Source organism: Serinus canaria, chromosome 10, assembly GCF_022539315.1.
Source record: "Serinus canaria isolate serCan28SL12 chromosome 10, serCan2020, whole genome shotgun sequence".
Classification (NCBI taxonomy): domain Eukaryota; kingdom Metazoa; phylum Chordata; class Aves; order Passeriformes; family Fringillidae; genus Serinus; species Serinus canaria.
In genome coordinates, this window is record NC_066324.1 from 7,706,857 (window position 1) to 7,732,600 (window position 25,744).

A 25,744-nucleotide genomic window follows, 5' to 3' on the forward strand; every position below is an offset into this window, starting at 1 on the left:
GCTGTGGACAGCAGTGCAGCTGCTGCCACAACAAATACCTGCCCCAATATTCCATCACTATTACTCATCTAGTCCTGGGAGGGAGCAGCCTTGGGGTCCCAAGCAAGGACTGAATTGTTCAAAGCAATTTAAATGCTGAAGAAACCTCATTTATCAGAGACAAGCAACAGTGCAAAAGCCTCAGGACAAAACTCCCAAGGGCTGCAGTATCTCCTGCACAGGAAGCAGAATTGAGGGGACAGCACCCCACAAACACCTCTGAGTAAGGGCTGGGCTCCTGGTCCAGCCCCAGCTCCCTGCCCACACCTTGGCTCCTCACAGCTCCCGCAGGCTCTCTTCCTAACTCTTATTTATTCCCACAACTATCTGACCCCTGCACAGTCTCAAACACCATCTAGAGTGAGAAGGCGTGAAATGGGATGAGCAGTTTTGTCCTGCAGACATGAATATAAATACACAAACACAGACACCTTGGGTGAATCATCACCAAAAGTGGGAGTTCACTCCCCACATGCAGCATCAGCCAAAGCTCACTCCCCTTTTTCTCTGAGTGCCAAAACCAATTATATTTCCCCAAAAGGGCACTGCTTTTATTATTCTCTGGTGGGAGAACCTACAAAGCCAGTCTTCTGTGCCCAGATATATGCTTCCCACCATTGGACATGAATCTGGGGGACAGGGAGCAGAGACTCCTAGCTAACATCAACCTGTGCATGTCTAATCATACCACATCTCCAAAATAGCCACGCAGCTGGCTAGGATGGGAGGGCAACCCAAGCTCAGGATAAAAAACCCTTCCCCTGGGAGTTTTATACCACACAAACCTCAGGATGAAGCAGCACCCTTTGGGCTCCCGCACCCATGCAAAGCAAAAGAGCATCTGCTTTCCAGCAGCTCTCCAAGAACCTGTCGTGCCAAAGGAAAGGGAGCTTTATCTGCAGGATTTCACATGCAGGGAGTGCCAGCAGTGTGCAGCATTTTGTGGTCTTTAAAGATCAAACGGCATTTTAGAGAGGAAGCAGCACCCTGGTCAAAATCGGCTTCAGTAATCACATTTTGCTTTATTAAACTCTCCTTGCAATTTCAAACTGGAAGTCAAATTCCCTCACACTTCCATCTCCAAACAGGTCTGGGGCTTTTCAGAAATCAAACTATAATATTTTAAAAAAAAATATATATATGTATGTATGTGTGTATATATATATATATATATATACACACACATATATACATACATATATGTATGTATATATACACACATATATATATACATCTATGTGTATAAATATATAAATATATTAATATACTAATACTGACAATAAAAGGCTGCAAAGCTCTACTCCAAAGGCAGCTGTTTCTCCCCTGGGGAGCACAGTGTCTACACACATTAGCAAGACTATGAGATGTACTAAAGGTACTGGATCACAAGAGTTCAGCTTGGCAGGAATAACTCTTGGTAAAAAAGCAGTGCCAAAGAGCATGTGGTAGAAAGGATACCCCCCAAAAAGACAGAGAGCCTTGGAGATGGTCAAGACAATGTTCTGGTAGGCTGTAGTAGCTCAGCTGGGACCCAAAAGGGAGCACTGCCAGCCACATGCACTCATTGCACTTCACGCTGTGCTCGAAGACAGGAAAACGAATGGAGGAGGAAAAGGAGAAAATAAAATCTCCCACAAACTGGCTGTTACTGTGATCGATGGCACTGGGAATGAGGAGACAGGAACAGGAGTCCAGCAAAAGCAGATGTGAGAGCCAGGAATGGGGCTGTGCAAGTGCCATGGCTGGAGGGGCTGCAGTCCTTAACCCAGACCTGCTGCCACCCACCCACGCAAACCCACAAGCACACTTCCCAAAAACCACAGCCACTGTGTGAGCCTCATTTCGGGAGTTTTACATCCTGATGAGCTTTGTCTCTAACCCTGTTTTGATGTAGGTGCACATCTTCGGGCAGTGTTCCCTGCCTGGATCCTGAAAGCAGCGCAGAAAGCAGAGCCCAGAGCTCAAACCGTGGGTACTGAAGGATGCCTCAGCCTCTGCACAATTATGGACATCCAGCAGCCAAACCCAGAGCCCTCCCACTGTCCCCCATCCTCCTCTGACCTCCTCTGCTCCCCCATAGCTCCACCACCCCCAGACTGCAGCTCATCCCATTTCCAGCTTTCCCACACACCCCAAACACAGGGAAAGCCACTGGCCAAGAAAGAGGAGGGGAGACACAATCGTTTTGGACTTGGATCCTGCTCCTTTGAGGCTGCTGGCTTGTTTTTTATTTTCCCAACCATCTCCTAAGGAGCCTGAACTTTGATCCTCCAGCATTTTGGCTCCTCAGATCTTTACGGAGCTCAAGCAAGCAGGCAGCAATGCCCAGCTGGGCTGGCCACAGGCCAGGCTCCCACCCTCTGCCCTCAGGACAGCCATGGGCAGGGTGTCTCCAACCTGAAAGGACACTTTCCAAGGCCCTTGTTACCTCCACAGCATCACAGATCTGCCTGCTCAGCTTCCAGCTGCTCCCCATAAAGCCAAAGAACCAGATAAATTCTCCATGCAGTTTATTTCTGAGCCAACTGCCGTGACCCCCTGAGGCTTTTATCTGCGCTTCAAATAAATCACAGCCAGCTCTGCCCACCCTCCCCAGCAGCAATGGAGGGGCTCCTCCATCACCCAAAATGCCTCAGTCCCCTTTTCCTCAGGAAAATTCATGAAAACAACCTTCTCCCTTCCCTCCACTAAGCTTTTCCTGCAAGGGACACACACAGACACACAGACTTGGCTCTTATTGCAGAGGTGTAGGAACAGAAGCATCACTCAGGAGCAGGGGGATGTACTCATTAAGACATGGTGAGTCAGAGCTCAAGGCTTCCCAGGATAACAGGTATTTTGTGGGAAGTCAGCTGGCTCTGAAAAGGAAAAGCAAACCAGCATGCCTATAAACATGACACAGGCAGGGAGATGCAGGGAGGGGAAGAAAGGAGAGCAGGGAGGCAACAGACATTTTAAAAGCTCCTCTCCCAGCACTCTACTTTGTTCTTTTAAATGTAAATAAAGCACCTTGCAAAAATATTACAGACGACACTCTGACAGCCAGAGACACTGCTAACCAGGCTGTTGTGTTAGAGCTGATCCAGCTGCACAAACAGCAAATCCTGGGACAGTTTCTATCTCCCCTCTCAGCTCAATCTGCCATTCCTCTAGATAAAGGCATAGCTGAACCATGGAGAAGCCTCTGCCTGCCTGGCACCTTGACTTGCATCTTCTCAGCCCACCAAAACCAGCCCTTTGCTCAACCAAACCCCAGCCCTTTGCTCAACATGGGCACCTCCATCACCAGGGCCAAAGGTGGGTTAAACCCTTGAGCTCCCACTGTCCCAACACACTGCTGCTGAGCTGCACTGGCTGCCAATTTGTTTTACACCACGAGCAAGGCAGGAGGACACAACCTGAGTCACTGCAGTGCGGCCAACACACGGCAAACACTGCCCCAGCACTGACAGCCCCACCATGCACTAGCAGGGTCTCCTTGCAACGTTTGAAGATGTTGTTCATCACTGGGGCTTGGGGCTTTGCACAGTTTTAAGGCCACAGCAGTGACACACCCCAACATCCATGAGACAAGCACAAATATGATGAGCCCGATAGCTTTGAGCTCCCGAAAATGAGCCTCCTGTTGCTGAAGGATTTCCAGGAGGCTGGCATTAAACTGACAGGTAGAAAATCTCTCAGGAGTGTTCGAGGAATCCAAAGGTCCTGCTCAGTATTAATTAAGGAGAGGCAGGGAGCAAGGAAGTCACTATTCTCCTCCTGACATTGCTTGCCCTTTCAGCACTTGCTGTGAAGATGTATTTAACAGGACACATGTCTTTCTGGTGCCATTGAGGGTCATGGAAGAATTTTGAAGCCAGAAAGCAGATCATCAGACCAAGTCCCTCCAGGGAGATGTTGGGGTTTTTTGTTTGTTTGTTTTTGCAAGGAGTCACTCAAAACTTTGTTTCTGCTTCTGGACAGCTGGGAGGCCCAGAGTGTCCCAGCACCAGCCCATCCTCAAAGCAAACTGCCCAAGCCCAGCAGGTTATCAGGAGAGGAAAACACACTCTGCACAAAGAAAACAGCTGTAGCTCCCTACCCAGGATGCTGGACCCTACAGGAAAGCAGGGAGAGGTGTGAGACATTCCTGACTTCCATCTGAGCTGGCACAGCCCCCAGCACCACTGAAATCACCCTGCTGACAGTGATGCCATCAGCTTGGGAAGTGACTCTGTGCATCAGCAGCTGCAACATCCTCCATGGCTCCCCCGAGAGCAGCAGCACATGCTGCCCCCACAGAGCCATCCAGGCACACTCCTGCCCCTTCCCAGCCCCAAAGCCTGGCAGAGCTGCCCCATGAGGGCATCCCAACCTTCCCCAGCTGTGCAATGCAAGCACCAGCTCCCATTTCCACATTTTGGGCTGCCTGGCACACAAGGAAACAAACAGAGCCAGAGAACTTCTGGGTGAGGGGCAATACAAGATCTCCTGAACCCCCACCCACCCCAAATACTGAACAACAAATTCTGCCCTTGATGGTTTTAAGCTGGGCTGGTTTTGGCTTTTCACATCTTTCCCCTAACTCCCCTTTGAACAATCCTGCAGTTGCTATGGAAATGGTCTCATCAGTATGGGTGGAGCATAGCAGCACTGGCCAAAACTCCCCGTGGCTCCCAGTTGACACCAGTTCTCGGGATCTGGCAGCACTGGAGGTTACTCCAAGTTGCACAGGGAATACCTTGAGCTTAGCAAAGCTTGGCACTGATGGATGAGCGAGACCCATCTGGGAGTCAAGGGCAGGGACTTGCAATTCACCCAGGGATAAACAGGTTAAAATGAAAATTGAAACACCCTCACACTGGCTAAGGGGCAAGAGGGTTATAAACAGCAAAAAGCTGCAAAAAACCCTCACTTGGGGCAGGAGGTGGCCACAGACAAGGCTAGCAGGAGCAGAGCTGAGCTCTATCCCTGGCCCTGCCACCAATGCAGCCTCCAGGGAGGCCTCTCCTGCCCACTCTGCCCTGCCAGCGCTGACACAAAGCTTGATCAGCAAGCGGGGTGTGAACAGCAGCCATCAAGCACTGTGAAGAGGGCTGCAAGGCAGAAGAAAAATCTTTTCCATGTGGCAAAGAGAGCAGCATGTTGGGCAACTGTTGTGTGCTCCAGCGGAGCCACTTCACACAGGGAGCCACCCCCTCCCACCTGGGAGCCCCAGCTGCACAGCATTCAGGTTTGACACCTCGAGCCTGTCCCTTGCTGAAAACACTGGCAGAGTCCTTGCAGATGATAGATTATCCTTGACTAGTAGAGCTTGGAGAGAGGTCCCCAGGCAGCAGAGACCAGCTGAGTGGGAAATGCATCTTCTCCATGGGAGTGGACAGCAGGGCAGCAGCACAGGGATGTACTGGCTGATGTACTGCAGATGTACTGCAGTGACATCAGCCCCAGATTTAGGGTAAGGGCCAGGGACCCCCATCTCCATCACCATCTCCTTCACCCCACCCAGCTGGGAGACAGGGAGGATGTGATGCCTCTACCAACAGTGTGGACACCTCCTGCCTCTGGCCATGCTGAGTATCTGTATTCAACCTGCTGGCATCTGTCACCCTGTCACCAGCTGCAGCCCAGGACGCGTGACAGCAGGAGGCTCTCCTAGCTGCAGAATGCAAGCCAAGGTTTCAGCACTAGCAGGGCTGTCCCCAGCCATTCCCAACCAGAGATCACATCACGAGTGGCAGTTTAACCTGGTGCAACCTGGGCTACAGCAAGGAGCTCCCAAGCTGCTTGGTGGGCTCTTGCACCACCAGCACTCATGGTGGACAAGCACATGTGAAATCTCTTGCACATCATCTCTGCAAGCTTGGCAATGAGCAGATTCCAGATGTTTTCCCAAGCATTTGTCTCCTGGAGCAGGGGTTTTCCTGCCCTCAAAGCTGATAACACCACACAGATCTCACCAAGTTTTGCAGCCCTACACAAATCCCCTGGAGCTGTCCCAGGGCACATCCCACCCTCTGCTCCCAGACCTGCCTGCAAGGGGGAATCACACAGGCAGCACCAGCACAGCACCAGGAGCTGGCACATCCCTTAGGCTCACACATCACTGGTTCCAGGGCGGATTTGAGCACAGCACAGAGCACTGCTGGACCCCACATTACAGGTGCATGACCCTGTTCAAAGGATTAAAGAACAATTTGCACCACCAGGCTGCAAGGTGCACACCTACACACCTACTTTGGGAGCATCTTGCCAGATCCCAAATGCTCTCCCAAACAAATGGGCTCAAGAGAGAGGTTTGGGCTTGAGCTGTTACTGAACCATCCATGCCTGGTCAGAGATGCTGCAAATAATAGAAGCCTGCTCTCCAGAAATTGTTCTTTCTCACCCAAATTCAGCAAGTTCAAGAGAAAGCAGAAAGCAGCAGCCAAAATGCCTCCCACCCCCTGTCCCATGCCCAGGCTATGCAGTCTCTCTCCCTCCTTCCTGGCAGAAGTCTCATTGCACCAACCCAAAACATTTTGTTCCACAGTTTTGGGGAGATGTTATTGAAAGAACACGCAGGCAAAGCTGCCTGCAAAGCAAAGGGACTCTACAAAATCAGCAGAGACCCGAATCAGCCCCACTTGGACCAGGGACAGCAAAACCAGGCTGAAGCCAGGGGAGCAGCCACCTGTGACTCTGCCACTGTCACCTCCAACTCACAACACCATGCCAGCACATAACACCATCCCTTGTGCAACATCTCCAAAGCCCTGGGTGACAGACTGCACAGCCCCAGCTCCCACAGTCCCTTTATCCCCTGTGACCCAGAGCTAACCTCAGCAGCAGAGCAGGGACCATCCTGTACCATGGAGAACTGAACCACAGACCAAGTAAACAACTTATCTCCCACCACACAGCAGAACGTTCAGGATGCCCTCCAACATCCACACTTTCTCTGTCTCTACTCCAACTTGGAGGTCCCCACCAAATCCTCAGCAGCACAAATTGGTGAGGCCCTGCCAGGCCTGTGGATGCTGCCACCAGGAAGATTCTGCTATTAGGCAGCAGAGCAGAATTTGGGGCTGACTCCTGGGGAGGGCACCCAGGTGGCTGCACCCCCCAGCACCCCGAGGTGCCCAGCAGAGAGCTGTGCCCATTGCCTGCAGAGCAGCACAGAGCCTCAAATGAAAACTCCCCACAGCCAGCACAGTGAATAAGATTACAACAAATATAAACTAATGATACAGCTGTCAAGACAGATTAGACTGCACAGTGTAAAAAATTGCAGGGCTGTTTAGTCACAACAATATAAGATTAATTTATCAATACAGCTTATGTGGCACTGGAGAGATAGCAAATTGAATAAGTGAATCTTTTCTACACCTTGCTCAAGGAGGGAGTCTCAGACCTCATGGGTGTACGGGGTGGGATACCAGAGAGGATCTGCAGGCAGCAATCACCCAACAGGGCTGGTTTGACACAGCCTGGGGGGGATCAGCACCTTCATCCCAGGCTTGGGGATGGCCCACGTGCCACCCAAACACATGGCTCTGCACCCATATGCTCCTAAAGGTGCCCACCCTTCTGCAGCACCAGAGTCAAGAGCGATGTTGCTAAACCAAGACATCCAGAAGCTGCTGCAGGCAGGAACGTCCCTGAGCCTTTTCCAGGGGCTCCTCCAAGTCCAGCATCCAGGGCTGGAGCTGTGTGTGCAGCCTCACCTTTAGCTCTGTCCCATTACAGAGTGTAGGTGTGCTGGTGCACACAGGAATCCCAGCAGCATCCACAGCTCTAACACAGGCAAAAACATTCACAGCCACAGCCAACCCTTGGGGGCTAAGCCCTGGCAGAACCAGGTAAGCTTACAGCCCTGAGAACATCTCCCATGAGTTCCCAAAAAGCAAGAACCCAACCCAGAGGCCCTCAGGATGTGCTTCCCTATTCATCCAACAGCTTCTACCCAAAGATTAATTGCACTGGGCCCCCATATTTTCAGATCTCTCATGTGTTGTCATCTGTGGGTTAAAAAAATGTGCAAGTAAGTAAATAGGTGCAGCAATAATGAGCCAGGGTTTCGATCTGTGAAGGTGAGAGCACAGCAGCATCTGCCAATACGAAGGAAGCACCCGTTTCTATAAATATTGAAATCCGGTAATTATCATCATTAGAACCAGTTGTGATTTAGCCATAGCTCAATCCCAACAAGTAAGAATGGCATTTATTTGCCACAATTAGAACAGCTAAAAATACCTCCCAAACTTTGCCTGGTTCAGCCCTATCCCAGCAGGCTCAGCTCTGAGCAGGGAGAAATGCAAAGCAGGGGATCACTTGGAGAACCGTGCAGGGCTGAAAAAACCCTGTGATCTCACAGGGAGACCAGGACACCAACACAAGGCCACCCCATCTTCTAGGAGCCCTTCATGGGAGCTCTGCTCCATGGCTTTCTCCCCAGCTCTGGTTCATCCCAGCTAATACCTGCCCCACAAGGGTGGCTGTTCCCTATGCAAAGCAACATTCCCTCTAGCAAGCCACATTTTCCATAGCAAAAGTTTCTTTTCAGCTGCATCAAAAGGCACAGATTTGCTTTAAAAGGCAAGCAGAAAAGCCTGGCTCAACCAAGCCATCCCACTGGCAGTGGGGGGCTATAGCCCTGGTGGCACCCAGATGATCCAAACCAGCCATGGCTGACAGCCATGGATTTCCTCACCTTATGTGAACCTTGAAGTTGTGCCAAGAGCCTCCACACACTCAGCATCCCTCCCAGGCCACAGCTGAGTGCTGAAGGACTCCTAGATCTCAGCATGCTGGGCAGACAGAACCTCCTGGAAGACCTCATCCTTCCCAGTTTCTGCAGACAACTCCTCACATAAAATCCTGTGAGCAACATCAAGCTGTCCTGTCCTTCCTCTGCAAAGTGACCAGAGGGCCATCACCTTTCCAGAAGCTTTAAACATGAAGGGACTTGGCCATCCTCCCTCGGGGACACATCTGCATTCCTGCTGCCACCAGCAGTTTCCCAGACTTTTCCCCAATGATAAATAAATGCCTGTGAGGTGCAGATAAATATCTCAGGAGGCAGCACCTCAAAGCAGCTACAATCAACTCTCAGCTTCCCATCCAAGCCCACAATCCAGGAGAAAATCTCCATCTACTGACACAAATCACCCAGGGCCATCTCCTCGTGCTGGTTCCAAGAGTCAAGATTTTCCCTGAGGAAATGTGCCCAGCCTCCCCGGCCAGGGATGTTCTTTCTGACAGTCACGGTGAATATTCCCCAGCTTATCCCATAATATCTGGAAAGGGCTGTGAAATGGGAGCTCAGTGAGTCTGTGTGAGGCGGGGCGAAGGCGCTGAGGTGCTGCTCCCTGCCAGGTCCCCAATGTCCATCCCAGCCCCCTGTGGCCCCACCTGCTCCTCCCTGAAGTGCCTCCAGCCCTGGGATTTCTCAGCCTCCCTCCACAGATAATCTGACCCCTCTGATGCCTCTTTTCCCTGCTCTGTTTGCTTCTGAACTCTCTCCAATTTGTCAATATTCCCATAATAAGGTGCCTCAAACTCAGACCACATTCCTGGATTATTTTTATTATTATTTTGGGGGTTTCTGTTGTTTTGCTTTGCATTTTCTTTTCAGTGAGAAGAGCCGGGTTGCAGCTCTGCTCCCACAGCTCCCCCTCTCCCCAAACACAGCCCATCACTGTGAGTTTAGGGCCCTCAGCCAGTTCTCAGTCCATTTGGCACTGTCGTATCCAAGGCAAACTGAACTAATTTTGAGAGTAAGATTTGGTGAGACACTATATCAAATGCTTTGCTAAATCCAAATATATTAGGATTTCCACGTTCTGCTCAGCCACTAATTTCATGATTCCATCAAAAAGAAAAAGCAATCAGGTTTGTCTGGCAAGATTTATTCTTTCTAAATCCCTGCTGTTATTGCTCATGCTTTCCTTATCCTCTAGTGCTTCACTTTCCTAATACTGCAGGACTGGAAGCATTTGCTGGAAATTTATTTTTGCTATTTATATGGATTTTGAAAATCTGCCTCTGCTCTCCTCCGCTGCCCCCTGCCTTTCCCACTGCTGTTTAGCATCCCTCTGCTCCCACCAAACACATCATCTCCTCCATCCTCCTCCCAAAGGCAGAGCACAGCAGCATCATAAGCCCAGTGTTAATACACAGCTCAGACACAAGATACTGGAGAAAAACTAATAAAAAAAAATGTTTGGCAGCAGGAGAAAGGTCTAAAGGAACCATCCAGCTGGGTCAAGCCCAGGTCCCTCACAGAGCATCACCAACAGTTCATATTAATGCCTGAATCAGCCATCCTGAGCATCTCCACATTTTCTTGCAAATTTTCTGGCAGCCACACTCAGGGTGATCAGGGAGAGTTGAGCCACAGGTGACACAGGTCGGTGCCTTTCCAGGGGACACACAGTCCATGCTGGGTCAGGGCCAGCCCTTCTGTAAACCAAACCCTGAACCACTCAGGCAGTTGAGGAGCCCCTCCAGGCCTGGGACTTGCTGAGAAGGGTCAGGAAAGGCTTCTCTCCCCTGCTGTAGGCTGGTACCCCAGGTTCCCACTCACACCTTGACGACTGAGGTACTCAGAAAGCCACACCACAAGGCACTCAGATCTCTTGCAGGGTTTTCCTCCTCCATGAGCCAAGCAGAACCCTCCAAGTCCTGTGTTAACACAGCAGCTTTTCAGACAGCACCATCCCAAAACAGCCCATAGGTGACCCCATCCCAACTCTGACTGTGCATCCACTGACCTCTGGGGGAGCAGGGCAGAGCTGCCCCTGCATTCCAGGGTATCACTCACTCCTGTGTTGGAGTGTCACCAGTTTCTGCTCACCAGGGTTTAGAAAGACTAAGTGATTTGTATACCAAATAAACCTGCCTGGGTGGCAGCTGCCTGCACACCCTTGGGACACCCCAGCAAAGCAGCAGCACTTCCAGCCTGTGTCAGGGACAAGCCATGAGCTCCAGACACAGCCTTTCCCACAGACACTGACACCTCCCCTGGCACATCCTAGCACACCCAGGTCATGGCACTGAGCTGATATTTGGCTTCCCACACCTCCATCAGGTCAGGCCTCTGTCAGACCCTTTGCCTCAGCTCCTATGTGCTGTTTCAGGGAAAAAAAGAACACAGCATGGTCATTGCAGCAGCTCAAGACTCAGAGGCAGGGCAGCAGCATCCAGCAGAAGCCCAGGTGACAATTCTCCCTGGCACAAGGGACCTCTGCTGCCCACAGCTCCTTCAGTGCCCGCTGAAGGGGGCTTACACAGGGGCACAGTGAAGCTAAGCTATGGCATGACCCCAAGCACTCAAGGGATAAAAGGAGATTTTTCTCTTTACTCCAGCTATTTTTACATCTCAGAAATGTCTCCTATCCCAGGAGCCCTGCTGAGGGCTGGGATGCCAGCACCCTCCAGTTTACAGCCAGCTGGCTGCAGCCCAGCTGAAGATGACAGCCCAGCCCTGCTTGCAGAGCAAGGATGACCTTCCCCACAGGCAGCCAGGCAAAATGTCCTCCACCAGCTCCCACTGGCAGGAGAGTCCTGAAGGAGCTGGTGGGAGGGATTAACCCATCCTGGGACAGCTGCCCTCCATCACCCCATCCCTCCTCCCAGCCTCACCAGGGCCCAGGATTTACAGCACAGGCAGAGCAAGGGGGTCAGCAGTGGAAAACCCATGGGGCCAGAGGATTTACAAGGAAGGGCTGGATTCAGGGGAGGCAGAGCAAAGCAGAGGGTGATTTACAGGGCCAGAAGCAATTTACACAGCAGGTAGCACAGGGGAGGCAAGGATTTACAGGGGCAGGGGAGAAGGGCATTTTATGGGTTTTATTAGGAAATGAGCGTCTCCTTCCCCTGACCGCTGTGACCTGGGAGGGACGTGGGAGCTGATGGATCTCCAAGGAGCCTCCCCCTTCTTCTGGAGGTCACAGACAGGCCATCATGGGGAGCCATCCCTATCCCAGCATGGCTGCATGCTGCAGCTGGTTTCTGCTTGGCCACAACAACCTCTGGGCCATTCCAGCCTGTCCTTGTCCCACCACTACCCCGGGGCAGTGCTCCAAGGGCAGCCTTGGTGGTCAGGGCCTCCAGGGAGGCTACAAATAAACCCTCAGACATCTCCTCCTGGAGCTGGGGGCCCTTCCTTCCTCCTAGCAAGCCCCACAGTCCCTCCCTGGTTTCTCCCCCTGCCAAGGCTTGGGGCTGCCAGGCTGGTGACAGGCAGGCAGGGTCATGGTCTGCTGTCCGTCCAGCCCATGGTGGGGGCAGTGAGCCAGCCCCAGGGCCACCAACACAGACACACCCAAGTCACATCACCCACCCTCCAGTTCTATTTTCCAGCTGCTTCTGGCACCCAGCAGGAGCAGGGTTGGGGTCAGCCCACACTTGACCCTGAGCACATCACTTTGGGCAAGCAGGTTCTTTCCCTGTCCCACAGCATCTGGCCCCCACTCCTGAATTGCAGCAGGGCTGGTGAGGGACACACTCTTCAGCACACAGCACAAAATGTGAGGGGTGGCAGTGTGTTTTGGTCTCCAGCTAGCACAAATGTCCCAGCCCTGTCCTGAGTTGGCAGGTGCCAGGCTGGGCACAGATACACGAGGGTTACACCTGGCCTGCTCACACTGCACACAAAGCAAAAAAAGGAAAGAAATGTATAAGAAAAACTGTCCCAGCACAGCAACTCCACCATGTTGTGGCATCACCACTTTGGAGCACACCATGGTTGGGCTCTGCCAGCCCAGGAGGTGACAGCTCAGCTTTGTGCCAGGAGTGAGCCAGGACACACAGCCTGCTGCCCCCAGCTCTTCCTTGCCACTGCTTCCTGACAGTGGTACAGGGCACAGGCTGCCCCTCCAGAAGTGACATCTGCAGCACATCATGGCCTGGGGACCAAAGCTTTAGCCATGCCAGCTGGAGGGTGCCCCCAGCTGACATGCCAACCCACACCTTGCATGCTCCTATGTTTACTCCCCAAAAAGAGGCTTGCAAAACAAGAAGTGGCGAGGTTGATCCTCAGAGAGCTAAAAAAGGGGGAATTCACTCAGACATTTCATCTCAGTCTCATTCTCCAGACACTCCCCTATTTTGTAAGATATACAGGAGGCCACATGCTGAACAAGTGCAATCCCTGCAGGATTGCAAACCCCAACCTCTTGCAGCACTGGGCTGATCAGCACAGGGGTGCAATTAGACTCATGCCAGGAGCAGAGAGAGGGATGGAGGGCAACAGCTCCAAGCACTGACACAGACACCCATGAAAGCATCAGCACTGCCCAGCCCTGGCATAGCATAAAAGAGATGAAAATAAAGTTGAGAGCAGCCTGCACAAAGCAAGGGAAGTTCCTCAGCCCGAGGAGGTGAAGCTTGGCAGCCCAGACAGGTCACACCAGGCAATGTCCCAGTGTGTAGGAGCCCAGATAATGTCCAGTCGTTTGCAAGTGAGGACTCATCACAGCCCAGCTGATCCCACAGATCCTCAGCTGAGATACCAAATCCCAAACAAGCTCGTCCCCTTATCCCTGTAAAACTTCCAGAGAGGAACAATAGCAACACCCAACTCACATCCTCACCAGAACCACACACAGCAGCAACACCATTGCCCCCCTCTCGCTCCCCCAAAGTTTGACTAAAGCTCAGGAGTATCTTTGCTTTTATAAATCTCTGCCTTTTAATGATGGCTTCAAGGCTCAGAGAAAAAAAGGCCCATTAAACTCACTGAATAAGTTAATGGGGCAGAGAGAATCCATTTCAAAGCCACCCCAGGCTATTTTCCTCTGGAGCTAAAGCCTGAATAAGCAAAAAGGAAAAATTAAAACTGTACAGTGCTTTGCCAATAAATAACCCCCAGTGTAATCTGCTACCAGGCAGGCCTCCATTTGCAGAGATAATAGGATGCAGATCAGCTGCAAACCACCTCCCCTTGCAGGGACCACCACCTTTTGATTGCAATTAGCTGTGCTGAGGCAGGAGCCTCCATCTCCTGCCTGTCCCCTTCCACGTGCCTGGGCAGGAGGGAATGACACATCCTGCCGGAAATGCCAAAATCCAGCCCTTGGCTCTGCAATTCCCCGACATCAATGCTCCAGGCACACACCCCTGCTTCTCTGCCCCATTTTTCCCAAGCCCTCCTGCACCTTCATCCCTTGTCTTCTCCCCCTCCTGCACCAGCAGCACTGTGGGTCCATCCCTCACCCATCAACCAAAGCCCACACACAGCTGCTCCTCCCCAAACACTTTAAAAACAAGTGCATGTCCCAGAGAGCAGAAAAAAAAAAAAAAATCCCTGCTTGTAAACGTTGATCCCACTAGATGCAGTTTGTTTACTATTTAATATTTAAAGATGCTAATTAAGTCTCCAAATAAATAAATCTGTGCTACCCATGCCTTTTGAAAGGCAGGGATCCTTCCCTTGGGGCCAGAACATGCTGGGTGATGGGCACGCTGCCTGGGGGAAAGCTTGAGGGTCCCACCACCATCCCTCTAGGAAGGAAGGGCTTGCTGGCAGCACCAGGCTGGGAGCATCAGACACATCAAGTCCTGGAGGGGAGCACAGGCAGGACAGGGCACAGAGAGGAGGATTTCCAGGCAGAGGTGCTCATAGCAGTTCCTCTTAGCCCTGGGATGGGATCTCAGCTACAAGCAAGGAGCCAGGGGCTTGTGCTCCCAAGGGCTAGAGGATGAACCCACAAAGTGCTGGGGGTCACAGACACCAACACACATCCCCAGAGCCCACCAGCAGCCAGGGCTGCTCCAGGGACCAGCTACAGACACTCACATCCCTCCCAGCTGCCCAGAGCCAGGACAGGTAACCCTCCCAGCTCCTTACCTGAGAGCATCCCTGCTCCAGCTCCTCTTCTCCAAACCAACGCGCAGCGTCTGGCGAGGAGCAGCGACCGCTGCCTCCCTCACGCACAGCCCCCCACATCTCTCAACATCCACAGCTCAGCTCTTCCACCTGATACCTCTTCAGCCTCATTGGGCTCTGCCTCTCCCAAATCCGCTCCAGCTGTATCCTGCACCTTTTCATTAACCCCCACAGTGCCAGCCCTGCAGAGCTCCTCATTGCCCCTCCCTGCACCATGCAGGTGCCCTGCCTGCACTCCTCGGGCTCAGGCTTTGCTTTGGTGCTCCCAGGACACCCTTCAGCACCAGTCCCAACCTGAAATGAGGGGCACAACCCCTCCCAAGGGAGCTGCTCTGATGCTGATTCACTCTGTGCTACTCTGCCCTCTCCCCTGCAGAGCCTGGGACAGCACCCATGTGTCCAGAGCCCATGTGGGGCTCAAAAGAGCAAATAGTCCCCAGCAAGATTCAGCTTCTCTGAACAGGCACAAAGACAGCCCAAGGAGGAAGGGATGCTCTCAGCAGGCTGGGGAGCTGGGAGCACACAGCATCCTTGACCCTGTGTCCCACTGAACTTTGCTTGCTCCACAGGCTGCCCAGCAGCAGCCACTAAATGGCTCAGGGGCCTTCACCTTACTTTTCCTGGGAAAATTTTGGGAGAGCACAGGCAAGGCATGAGACAGACAAAGCCAGGATCCACCTCACTGCCCCAAGAACATCCATCCACATCCCGGAGGAAAGTGTTTTGGGGACAAGAGAGATTTTCCCAGCCATAGAGCTCCCCACAGGCAATCCCAGCTGTACTGGGAGGGACACAAGGGATGCCCAAGCTGGCCTTGCCTGCCTGGGTTAGGAACAGGCAGAAGGAGGGCAGGCAGCCCAAGGGAGCATTTGCACAGCTGGATCACATGCTGGAGAGCCAGGACTCCTTGTTCCCAGCCCAGGTCACTGCACAGCATGTCCATGGAGAGCATGGGATGGGGAATGAGGCCAGGGCTGCTCCAGGAGCAGAAGGGAAGTCAGCAGCTGCAGGCACCCGAGATCTCCCCCATGTGGCTTCATGTCCTGGCAGGGTCAGGAGTTAGAGCCTGGCATTTCTGCAGCTCAGCTGAGCATTCATATTCCTAATTTATCCGGGCAAAAAAAAAAAGCATGCAGGGTCCTCAGCAGCACTCAGATTCCCAGCATCTGCTTGAGCATTTCCACATTAACATTTCCTAGTGGGAACCTCCTGGTGAGAACTAGTTAAGGGACAGCCTTGCACAGCCCAGAAGGATGGGGACTTCACCATGCTCACATCTGCTCCTACCCACTTCCCAGTCCCCCAGGGACAGTGCAGAGCTGCCAGCAAGGGCACCAGGGCCCTGTCCCCTCCCCAGCACAGAGCTGTAGGGGAGCTGCAGGCAAGAGGCTGCATGGGGGGCAGCACTTGGGCTCAGCCTCTCCTTGCATCCTTCCCTGGGATCCCAGGAGCATTTAGCTGTCACTTCAACAAGCACTGGAGTCAGGAATAGGCACCCTGAGCTGTGCATGTGCTGTCAAACTCCCTTGGGAATCCTTCCTGACCTCTCTGCTCCACCGCTGGGAATTTTGTTTTCAATTAAAAAGGGAGTTTTCAATTCTGCAGACTGAAGCTGGGAGTGATGTCACCTGCAGGTCCAGGAAGGGCACAGTCACTACCAGGCTCCATTGTCCACCATACCAAAACACTGGGGGGCAGCTGGAGGAGAGCTGGCTGTGCACATGGCTCTGGCTTCTCCTTCAGCTTCTCAACTGCTACAGCACATGAAAACGAGCCAAAAACACAGCACATGTTTTCCTGGTGCCACCCTTCCAGGCAAGCCAGCTCTCACACAGAGGGGAACAGGGAAGGCACCCCAGTTCCTTGGGATCTGGAAAACAGGTGGTACATGGGGGGTGGGGACACCCAAGGGCAGAGCACAGCAGGGTTGGTGGAGCTGCCCTGTGAGCTGGGCACTGATTCCAGTGCAGTGTTCCAAGGGGATTCCAGAGAGATTTTAATCCCCCTTTCTTCAGCTGAAGGGAAGCCCAGACCCTGAGCAGTATCATGGCCCTAACCCATGATCCATCACCCACTCCCCAACACACCCACCCAATTGTTGCCTCTGCCATGATGCTGGGGGGTCTATTTGCTGTTGCATTGCAGGACCACGGGGTGTCACAGCCTTTCCATCACGCTGGTAGCCCTTGGCAATAGCCAGCAGGGAAATAACCAGCCCCTCTTCGGCCCAGCTGCCAGGGAAAATGAGATAATCCCCAGGAGCTGCACATGGAGGATGTTACAGGGTCAAGGCCAGATTCCTGCCCTCACTCACCCTTGCTCTGTCTCACACCAGGCTCTTCTCAGCCTTCCACCCTTGGAGAAGGACACGTGATCTCTTTAGTTCTCTGACCTCCATCCAGCCTGTGCAGCAGAGGTTTAATCAAAGGAGCAAAGAACATTTTACCTACTCTGGAGGCCCTCAGAGACAGCTCTCAGCCTGTGCCCTCTTGTCTCTGCCTACAGGATTTCTCCATGGACCTCTCTCATATCTGCTAAACACAACAAGACCAATAGAACACCCTTGTTTATCCCTCCCTCCATGCCTAACCCTGGCCAGTGCTGGGCTAAAGGATCTCCATCCTCACCCTGCTCCTTGTAGGCCAGCTCCACCACTGCTCCATGCCTCAATTTCCCCATCAGTACAAAGGACAGACCTATCAGAGGCTTCCTTGCAGGATCACAGCCAGAAGCTGGTCATGACCCCGAGCAGGCACTGTGTGCCCAGCAACTTCTCACTGCACCTGCTTTGGCTGGGCCCATACCATCCAAAAAGCTGCAAATCACCTCAATTCAGACAGGCTGGGGCTGTATCCTGCAGCACTGGTGGAAGAGCTGTGAGTAGGTGGGCATGCACTGACCACATTCTCCAGCAACAGCACAGAGAAGAAAGCCACGACCCAGCGACCACTCGGCTCCTAGGGGACCATCCAACACCAGTGGGTGCCCACACAGGAACGGGGATGCCGAGTTAGGTGACCCAAGAGGAGTCCAGCAGCGCGGGCACCCAAGAGCAAAGGCTTTCCAGCGTGACAGCGAGCAGGAGGTGACCCCGAGCCCCCGCAGCCCCCGGCGCTCCCGCAGCCCCCGGCGCTCCCGCAGCCCGCCCGCTGCGGTGCGGCTCGGAGCCGGCCGTGCCCGCGCACCCGCATCCCGGAGCCGGGCTGTCTGCCGCTGCCGCTTGCCCTCTAGCGGCACAGCCGCCTTCAGACGGGAATAGCGGAGCGGAGGAGCCGGGATGCGCCGCGTGAGGAGCCGGGGCTGAGCCGGGCTCCGGCCGCCCCAGCGGGGCTCAGGGTGCGGGCTCGGCCGGGCGCTGCGGGACACCCCCGGGGATGCTCGTTTGCCAGCGCTCCCGCACCAACAGCCTCGGTGTGGAGCGTCTCTTCTTTGGGGGAGGACGGGGACAGCCGGGGTGCTGGTGCTGCTTGCGTGGCTCTCAGGAACCTGGAGAACCACGTGAGGTGAGCGACTTGGTGGTCCTCATCTCATGTGGGCACAGAGTGCTGCGATGTCCAACCACGGCACAAAGGGATCAAGAAACTCGCCCACAGCACCTCCTCGACCACAGCTTTGCTGTGCAGAGGGGAGAGCAAGAAGGTTTGGAGAGAGCAGAGCCCACAGGCTGCTGTCAGACACACCTGCTTAGAAAGCACCTACAGCACCTGTCGAAACCCCCTCTGCAGGAAACACTAAACTACTGCTATTCCACAGTGCCTGGTAGTAACACTCCCAGTTACAAGCACTAGTAACACTCACTTTGGAAGCCTGGCAGGCTTAGGGCTTGGTTTATTTCCCACTTGTCAGCAGCCCCCTAAATGGGATCCACCAAACCCAGCCATAAACTCCAGAACAACACCAAGCAGGGGCTCTTCACTGAGCAGGACAAGCCGGTGTGCCAGGGTGGCACTGGGAAGCATCACCAAGCTCAATCTACCTACAGGGCTCCCCAGAGGTGATCCCATGGGACATCTCAGGGACTTTTTGGGGGGCTCACTGGCAGGGAGGGCCCAGCATGGCTGGTCACAGGGCTGTGGAGGACCTCGAGCAGCTTCATGCCAAAGCACATGAAGATGCTTTGCTTCACAAGGGTGAGCTAATAATGAAAAGCAGACCCAGAGAGCTTTCCCTGACTGAGCTCTACAAAAGCCCTTAGAGGCAACAGCCCTCTGAGCCTCCACGGACAACAAGGCAGCTCCTTCCTCAGTCCCTTCTTCCTCCCATTAAACCTCTGTCCTAGACCTGAAACACCTCTGTCTCACCTCTCCAATTGTAAGGAGACAAGCCATCAGTCAGAACAAATTTATACCTCTCCAAAACCTGCAGGACATGAGGACTTGGGACATGTCACATGCATCCCAAAACCATCTGGGCCATCAGCTCCTCCTGTCAGGCCAGCAGCTCAGGCCCCGTGTTTGGCTCAGAAAAAGTCTGGGAAGTGCTGGAAAGCACCAAAACTGTCTCCTTCCTGAAGAAATACCTGACATCACCTGTGCCCGGAAAGTGCCTCTCTCCAGGATTGGTCAGCAGACAGATCGACGGTAAGAGCAGGGCAAGGAGCCAAGAGCCAGCCCACAGGAAAGGGGGAGGACACAGATCAGTGCTCCTGGCTTAACTCACCTCTACAGCCTCAAGACCATATATCTCAGCCCAACACTTTTTCTCAAATATCTCTGCACCCTTTTCTGTCCTCAAAGCTTGGTGCTGTGCCCGCCTCCCCCATCCTGGCTTCCTTCAGGATAGATGCTCTTCATGAAGAAGAGCCCTGCAAATCCAAGATGGAATTAATCAGGGACGTTTTTGATCATCTCTGGAGCAGACAAAACCTCTGGGACCAGGAGATGGGAGGCTTTGGGAATGCAGAGCCCTTCATCTCTGGAGAGTAGTAGTACACAAGGCACACTGGGCACAATGTGGCTGATTTACAGAGAGGAGAAAAGTTTGTGCCTGTTGTCTGAAATAGAGCAGTCAATGATTTGAGCATCACAGGAGCCTCTCTCATGGCTGTTTGGGCCACCAAAGCAAGTTCTGCTCCCTCCAGCCCTTCCAGGCAGAGGTCTACCCTTTCTTTCTTGTCTCCTTCCCACACAGGGGCACAGAGGAGCTTTCCCATGCCTCAGCTCTCCGTGCAGCAGCAGGGAAGGGGTGCTGCTGCTCCGAGCACCCCCTCTCTCTCCCCCTCTCCACATGCTGCCAGCTCCCGCGCAGCGAGTGGGGGCTGCGCTGCCGCTCCCCCCGCAGCTCCCGGCGCTGACGTGGCTCTGCCACCCCCGGCCAGCCCCACGGCACCGAGCGGATGCTGCCACCGACTGCTGGGACAGCCCCAGAGGAAAGAATGAAAACGCTCTTCTTGTCTATGGATGAGAGCAAGATGCTTCCTCTTGGCCCTGCCAGTGAGACCCAAAAATCCTGCTCCCAATGTGCTCCACGGAGGAGCAGCCCAACCTCCTCTTGGGTTGCTCTGAATTCATCTCACCTTGTTGAAAGCAGCTATGAGCTGCACAGATGCACCCTGACTATCCACCCATGGAGCAGATTTTACCAGAAGAGCCCCTTCTCCCCTGGCAAGGCTGGGTAAGGAGTGAGGCTTTATATACCAGGGACATCTCCCTACCTCCAGGGAGCCCAGGGGTGACACACGCAGGCCACCACCGCCTGCCTAGCAGCATCTCCGCAGTGCCATAGCAACAGCTGAGGAGTAGGGAGGCCCAGATGGCAAACTCCTCCGTCTGTCCTTCCCCACGCACGCTGCCGGCGCACGCAGGCGCTGCCCACGCTGCCAGCAGGGTGAGCCCCCGGCCCGGCCGCCCCTGGCACCCCAACACCCGGCCAGCCCCGTGTGCCAGGGCTGGGGACCTGCCGTGACAAACACTCACATGGGGGCCCAAGGGGTTCAGTGGCAGAGCGACTCCAGGATCAAAGTTCTGCCCGTGTGTCTGGGCTTGCAATGATAAAGCCCCATGCCACAGGGGTGAGCATCTTTGTAAGTCACACCTGGCTGGGGGCACAGCAAAGGCCACCCAGCTGCACAGGAAAAGTGATGGCATTGATGTGCCCCAACCCTGTGGTGACCTCTCCTGAAATTGGGAGGGGGAGGTACAGAGCATAACTCCAAACTCAGCCAGGTCCAAGCTGGCTCTCCTGCTAGACAGGGCTGCTGGCAGCTCTCCCAGGGATCAGTGTGCAGGGTCTCATCTCCAGGGATGCAACCCAAAATCAGGTAAGTTTCTGGGCATGCTGGGAAAGGGCAGAGGGACATCAGCCAACCCAACCTCCTCCTCAGGGCATGAGCTTTCTGCCTTTCCCCTGCCTCACCACTGACCTGGCACCACCTGGATTTGCAAGGTTGTGTGTTACTGTCCCCTTCAGCCCAGGCAGGGCAGGAGCCACCCAGCCCTGACTTTTACCAAAAGGAGGATGTGTGGGAAGCCAGAAGCACCAGCATTTGGAGCAAAAGCCATTCCTTTGAAGGGAAAAACAGGATGGTGGGGTACCACACTGAGGTACGCACAGGACTGGCCTGCCTCACCATTCTCCTTGGGCAGAACTACAGCCTGGTTGTCCCCTGTTCCTCTTCTGTTATCCTCACCTCACAGGGTCTCATCAGCCCCTGAGAAGTGATATAACCCAAAGCTCCTGATGGCTCAACCCAGGGCTGGGTTGGGGTGGGCTGGCATGGAGGGGTCTTGCCCTCCCTCAAGGGAGTGACATGGACAAGCCCTCCAAGATGGCTATATTGGTTTTTTTAAACCTGCTCTCTGAATGGGCTCTGGTAATCTCTCATCAGCAACACTCAAGCCCTGATTTGGAAGCTGAGCTCTCTTTTGGAGATGAACAAGGCTCTGCCTGGTCACAGGGTTGTCTCACCACCCCACACTCCATTTGCTTTTTCACCAGCAACAAGATGGAGCAGCAACCACCACCTTCTCCAGGGCCTGTGTGGAGGTTCCAGATGGGGCACTGCATCCCTCAGCCACTGGGACAGGACTGAGCCTCCCCTGCTCACCCCCAGCCCAGTGGGAGAAGGTGCTTTTGCCCACTGGCTCCCCACAAGCTGCCTAACGAGGCCAAGTCCCCCGTGAGCATGGCAAGCAGGGGGAAAACACTGCTGCTTGCCCAGCTGAATCAGTCTCACATGCCAGGAGTGATTCAGCCATGACCAGGCTGGGCTTCTAGGCACCCTCACCCCAACACCCATGATGATGTCAGGGCTGGCAAGGAGAGGCCTGACATCAGCCTGAAAGGGTGCAGGACCCGCTGCCTTCCACACAAGAGCAAAAACATGGTTCAACTCTGGCTTCCAGCAGTGACCCCTTTGCTGGGAAGCATCCCTGCCACATAAATCAACCCTCTGCTCCCTTAATATCCCCTATAAACCACCACTGCCTTCCCAGTAAGCACAGACCCTTGTGGAAAGTTTTCATTCATGCACAGTCTCAGCTCCTGAGAGCATTTTGGGGTTCACCCCAGCCCTGTGCCTCAGCCCTCCGGAGCCCAAAAAGGGAGGCACAGGTCCAGCAGTGATGCAGAGGGTGGAGGAACGTGCTTTGCTCACTGAGAAGCAGAGAGGAATACGAATTCCAGCAAAAACTGGCACCTTCTTCTCCTTCCCCAACTTAAGAGAAGCTCCTTTCCAAAAAAAATACCCAGTATCTGTTTCTGGAGTTGGCCATTTGGGTTTCTTTTTCCCCCACTCCTTTTTACAGACTGCTTATCAGCATTTTTCATTTTCAAAGCAGCAAAGACATTTTCTGGGCACAAAGCACTCGTGTAATACTACCTCTCACAGCAGTTCAGATGTCTGTGCATCTGACAACGCACAGTCGCTCACGCTGGTGGCTTCCAAACCCTTCCCTGCCTTTCCTGCTGCTCCCCGGCTCCCAAAGGGTTAAAACTAAACCACAACAAACAGCGAGCACAGGGAAAAAACACGAGTTTCTCCGACTTCCCCAGCATCACCCTCATCCCTCCAGCATCACAGGGAAAACACTCCAGCACCACGACGCAGGATAAATATGGGGCAATTGGAAGGGGGGTGTTACATTAGCTCCCCCCACTTACTTTCCCCATTCCTGCTGTTTTTATGGAGGTTTGCTGGGAAGGGGAAGGCAGGGCTGTGGATTCAGGGTCAGTGACCTGCTGAAAACCTGCTTGGGCACCGCATGGACTCGTAAGCAAGCGGGGAAAGCAGCCCCATCATCTTTACCCAGCAAAGGTGATGAGCAGAGCTACGAGAGAGGCACTGCAATTACTCCATGGCTCTGCTGCAATTGCACTGTGCCCAAATAAAACAGCCTCAGGAAGAGACCCAAAGCCCTCTCCCTCCGTGCAACCATGCCATCGAGGTGAAAAAAATTAAATAAATAACCCTCCATTACTCATTTCAAACCTTGCTGCATTTCACTGCCAGAATAAAGGATTCCACCTCTTCTCTGCTCAACTCCCACTGGCAACTTGCTCTGGGGGCTACATTTCCCTAAATGCTCACATTTCAATTAGCATTAGAATAATGAAATGGCTCAGAGTTCATCTCACCCAAAAATGTACTGGAAAATAAAGAGCAGAGATTGGAAGCAATGAGGAATTATTTTTTTTTTTCGCACACCAAGATCATGATGGATTCAGAAGAAGGAAATATATTCCTTTCTCGACTCCACACTGATGAGATTAACATGGGCTTTGCTAACTGCCTCTCCAAACAAGGATAATGCAACTTCAAGTTGATTTTCCAGATAAACAAGCATGCAAACAAACGCAAAGTGCTCAACTAAAAATATCTCGCTGCTCCGATGCTTCTCCCCACCGCCGCCACCTCCCCGAACTAAAACACACAAATCCTATCGCGGCACCACGATGAGTTACAAAATTGCAACAATGTGAATTAAATAAGCTACTTAAGGAACATCTCACTGTCCTATTTTTTTTTTTCCCCCTCCTTTTAAAAATGCAAAACCGCAGATCCCCAGATACACTCAGCCAGGGCAGGGGAGCATTTTCTGATGTGGGGAGGTAAAAAATATGACATTTTAACTGGATGCAAAGTCTCAAGAAAGAGAAAACAGTTCAGAACTTGCTTTTCTTGCCCGATTTGGGCGAATATGTGGCGGTGTGTGGCTGTGGCGTCCCCGTTCCCCTTGCAGAAGCAAACAGTTAAAGGAAGCAGCAGCTTTAGCATCTTTGCCTGCTGCTCTCTCTCCTGCTAAGGAATCAGATCTCATTTACTTTATTCCTCTTAAGCCTTGGCCAAACTGTTGCTGGGCTTTTTATGGTTTTGTTTTTAGGGAGGATGGGGTAAGGAAAAAGCCAGATCTGCATCCTCTGCCCGGGGAGTCGGGCTGAGCCCAGCCAGTGCAGCGATGCCGGGGGCACCTGAGCCCCGCACGGGCAGCCCAGCCCGCACCCTGCCGCGGGAGGGGGAGCCCTGGGGGACCCCCACTTACATGGAAGTGATGTTCCTTGAGATGTCCGTGATATTGATGCTCGTGTTGCCATTGCTGCTGCCTGAATCCTGCCCTTCCAAGAGAGGGAAGAGGTTCCCATCATCCGGCTTCTTGCAATTGATGTCTGTCTTGCTGCAAAGACAATTAGCAGGGCAAGCCAGCACCGAAAGCAGATAGTCTCCCCAAATGCTCCAGAGCAAAAAAACCCTCCAGAAAGTGCACTTGGTAGGGCAAAGAGAGACATCCATCTCCGATTGCTGCTTCTAAAAAAGAGGAGGAGGAGGAAAGGGGGGATGGAGGGAGGGGAAGGGGGGGAAAGGGGGAAGGAAACAAAGACAGAGGGAGGAAAAAAAAACAACAACAAAAAAAAAAACAACAACAACAAAACCTCAAGCGATCAGCTGCAAAAATCCTCCAGCAGATGAAATCATGCTGGCAGCTGGCTGGGAGAGGCTGTAATTCCCGCTAGGGCAGCGGCCGCGGCCGCGGGCGGGGATGGATGCATGCCGGCCCGGCCGCCCGCCGCTCCCGCAGCCGCTCCGGAGGATCGCAACGGGAGGCTAGGGAGGGAGGGATGGGAGGGGAGGAAGGGAGGGAGAGAAGCAGCCGGGGAAATAAATAAATAACAAAAACGGTGCGAAAGTCACCAAGTCCCACCTACTGGGCAGAATTAAAATTGACACACCTGCAAAAAAAACAGACAGAGGGAGAGGAGGGGGCAATCTCCCCTTCCCATCTCTTCCCTCCCCCGGCCTGGCCAGCCCTGCTGCGGCGGGCACAAAAAGCAGGGGAGGAGGAAGAGGAGGAGGAAGGCTTGCAAGGAAAACCGGGCTCCGCAATAAAAAGGATTCCCCACCCCCCTCCCTCTCCGCTAAAATCAGTGTAGGAGGAGGGGGGGAGAGAGGGGGAAAAACCCCACTGCTAGAGCCCAGCTCAGCCCCGCGAGCGGAGGAAAAGTTGAAGCTGGGGTTAAATTTGTGGTGGGGGAGAGCAGAGGGGCTTTGGCTCGGCTCCTGCTTTCTCAAGCTCTTTTGGAGGACGATGCTGCCTTTCGCTTGGTTGTCGGGTGGGTTTCCCCCCCCCCCCCTCCTCCCCCAACCCGGACATAAGGGTGGAGAGGAAAGAGAGATTAAACTGAACTGGAAGAGAATAAAAGCCAGTGTGGATTACAGCAATTTAATTTTTTTTTTCTTCTTTGGAGGATCCTAGCGAGAGGCAGATCAGACGGCTGGGTGTGAAAAAAGCGACTGAAGAGCATCCAGGAAGGACTTTCTAGAAAAGATGCACTCCCCCCCCCGCCCCCACCACCCCCCTAAAAATGCATTGGGGACCAAGCTGGCTGCCGGGAAGCGCAGGCAGGAGCACCCACGGTCGG

General features: G+C 53.4%; 1 protein-coding gene across 3 annotated transcripts in view; it reads right to left on the bottom strand.

Annotated features, from left to right (window-relative positions):
• NTRK3 (neurotrophic receptor tyrosine kinase 3) overlaps positions 1-25,218 on the bottom strand; it is a 210,273-nt gene extending 185,055 nt beyond the window's left edge. The window contains exon 1 of one of the 3 annotated variants that reach the window (XM_009090015.4): positions 24,370-25,218. In XM_009090015.4, the coding sequence (XP_009088263.1) occupies positions 24,370-24,617 (248 nt within the window). In that variant the 5' untranslated portion in view covers positions 24,618-25,218. The remainder of the gene's footprint in view (positions 1-24,369) is intronic. The other 2 variants (XM_009090016.4, XM_018913926.3) reach the window with 2 other exon arrangements.
• Between the last annotated feature and the right edge of the window lie 526 nt (positions 25,219-25,744).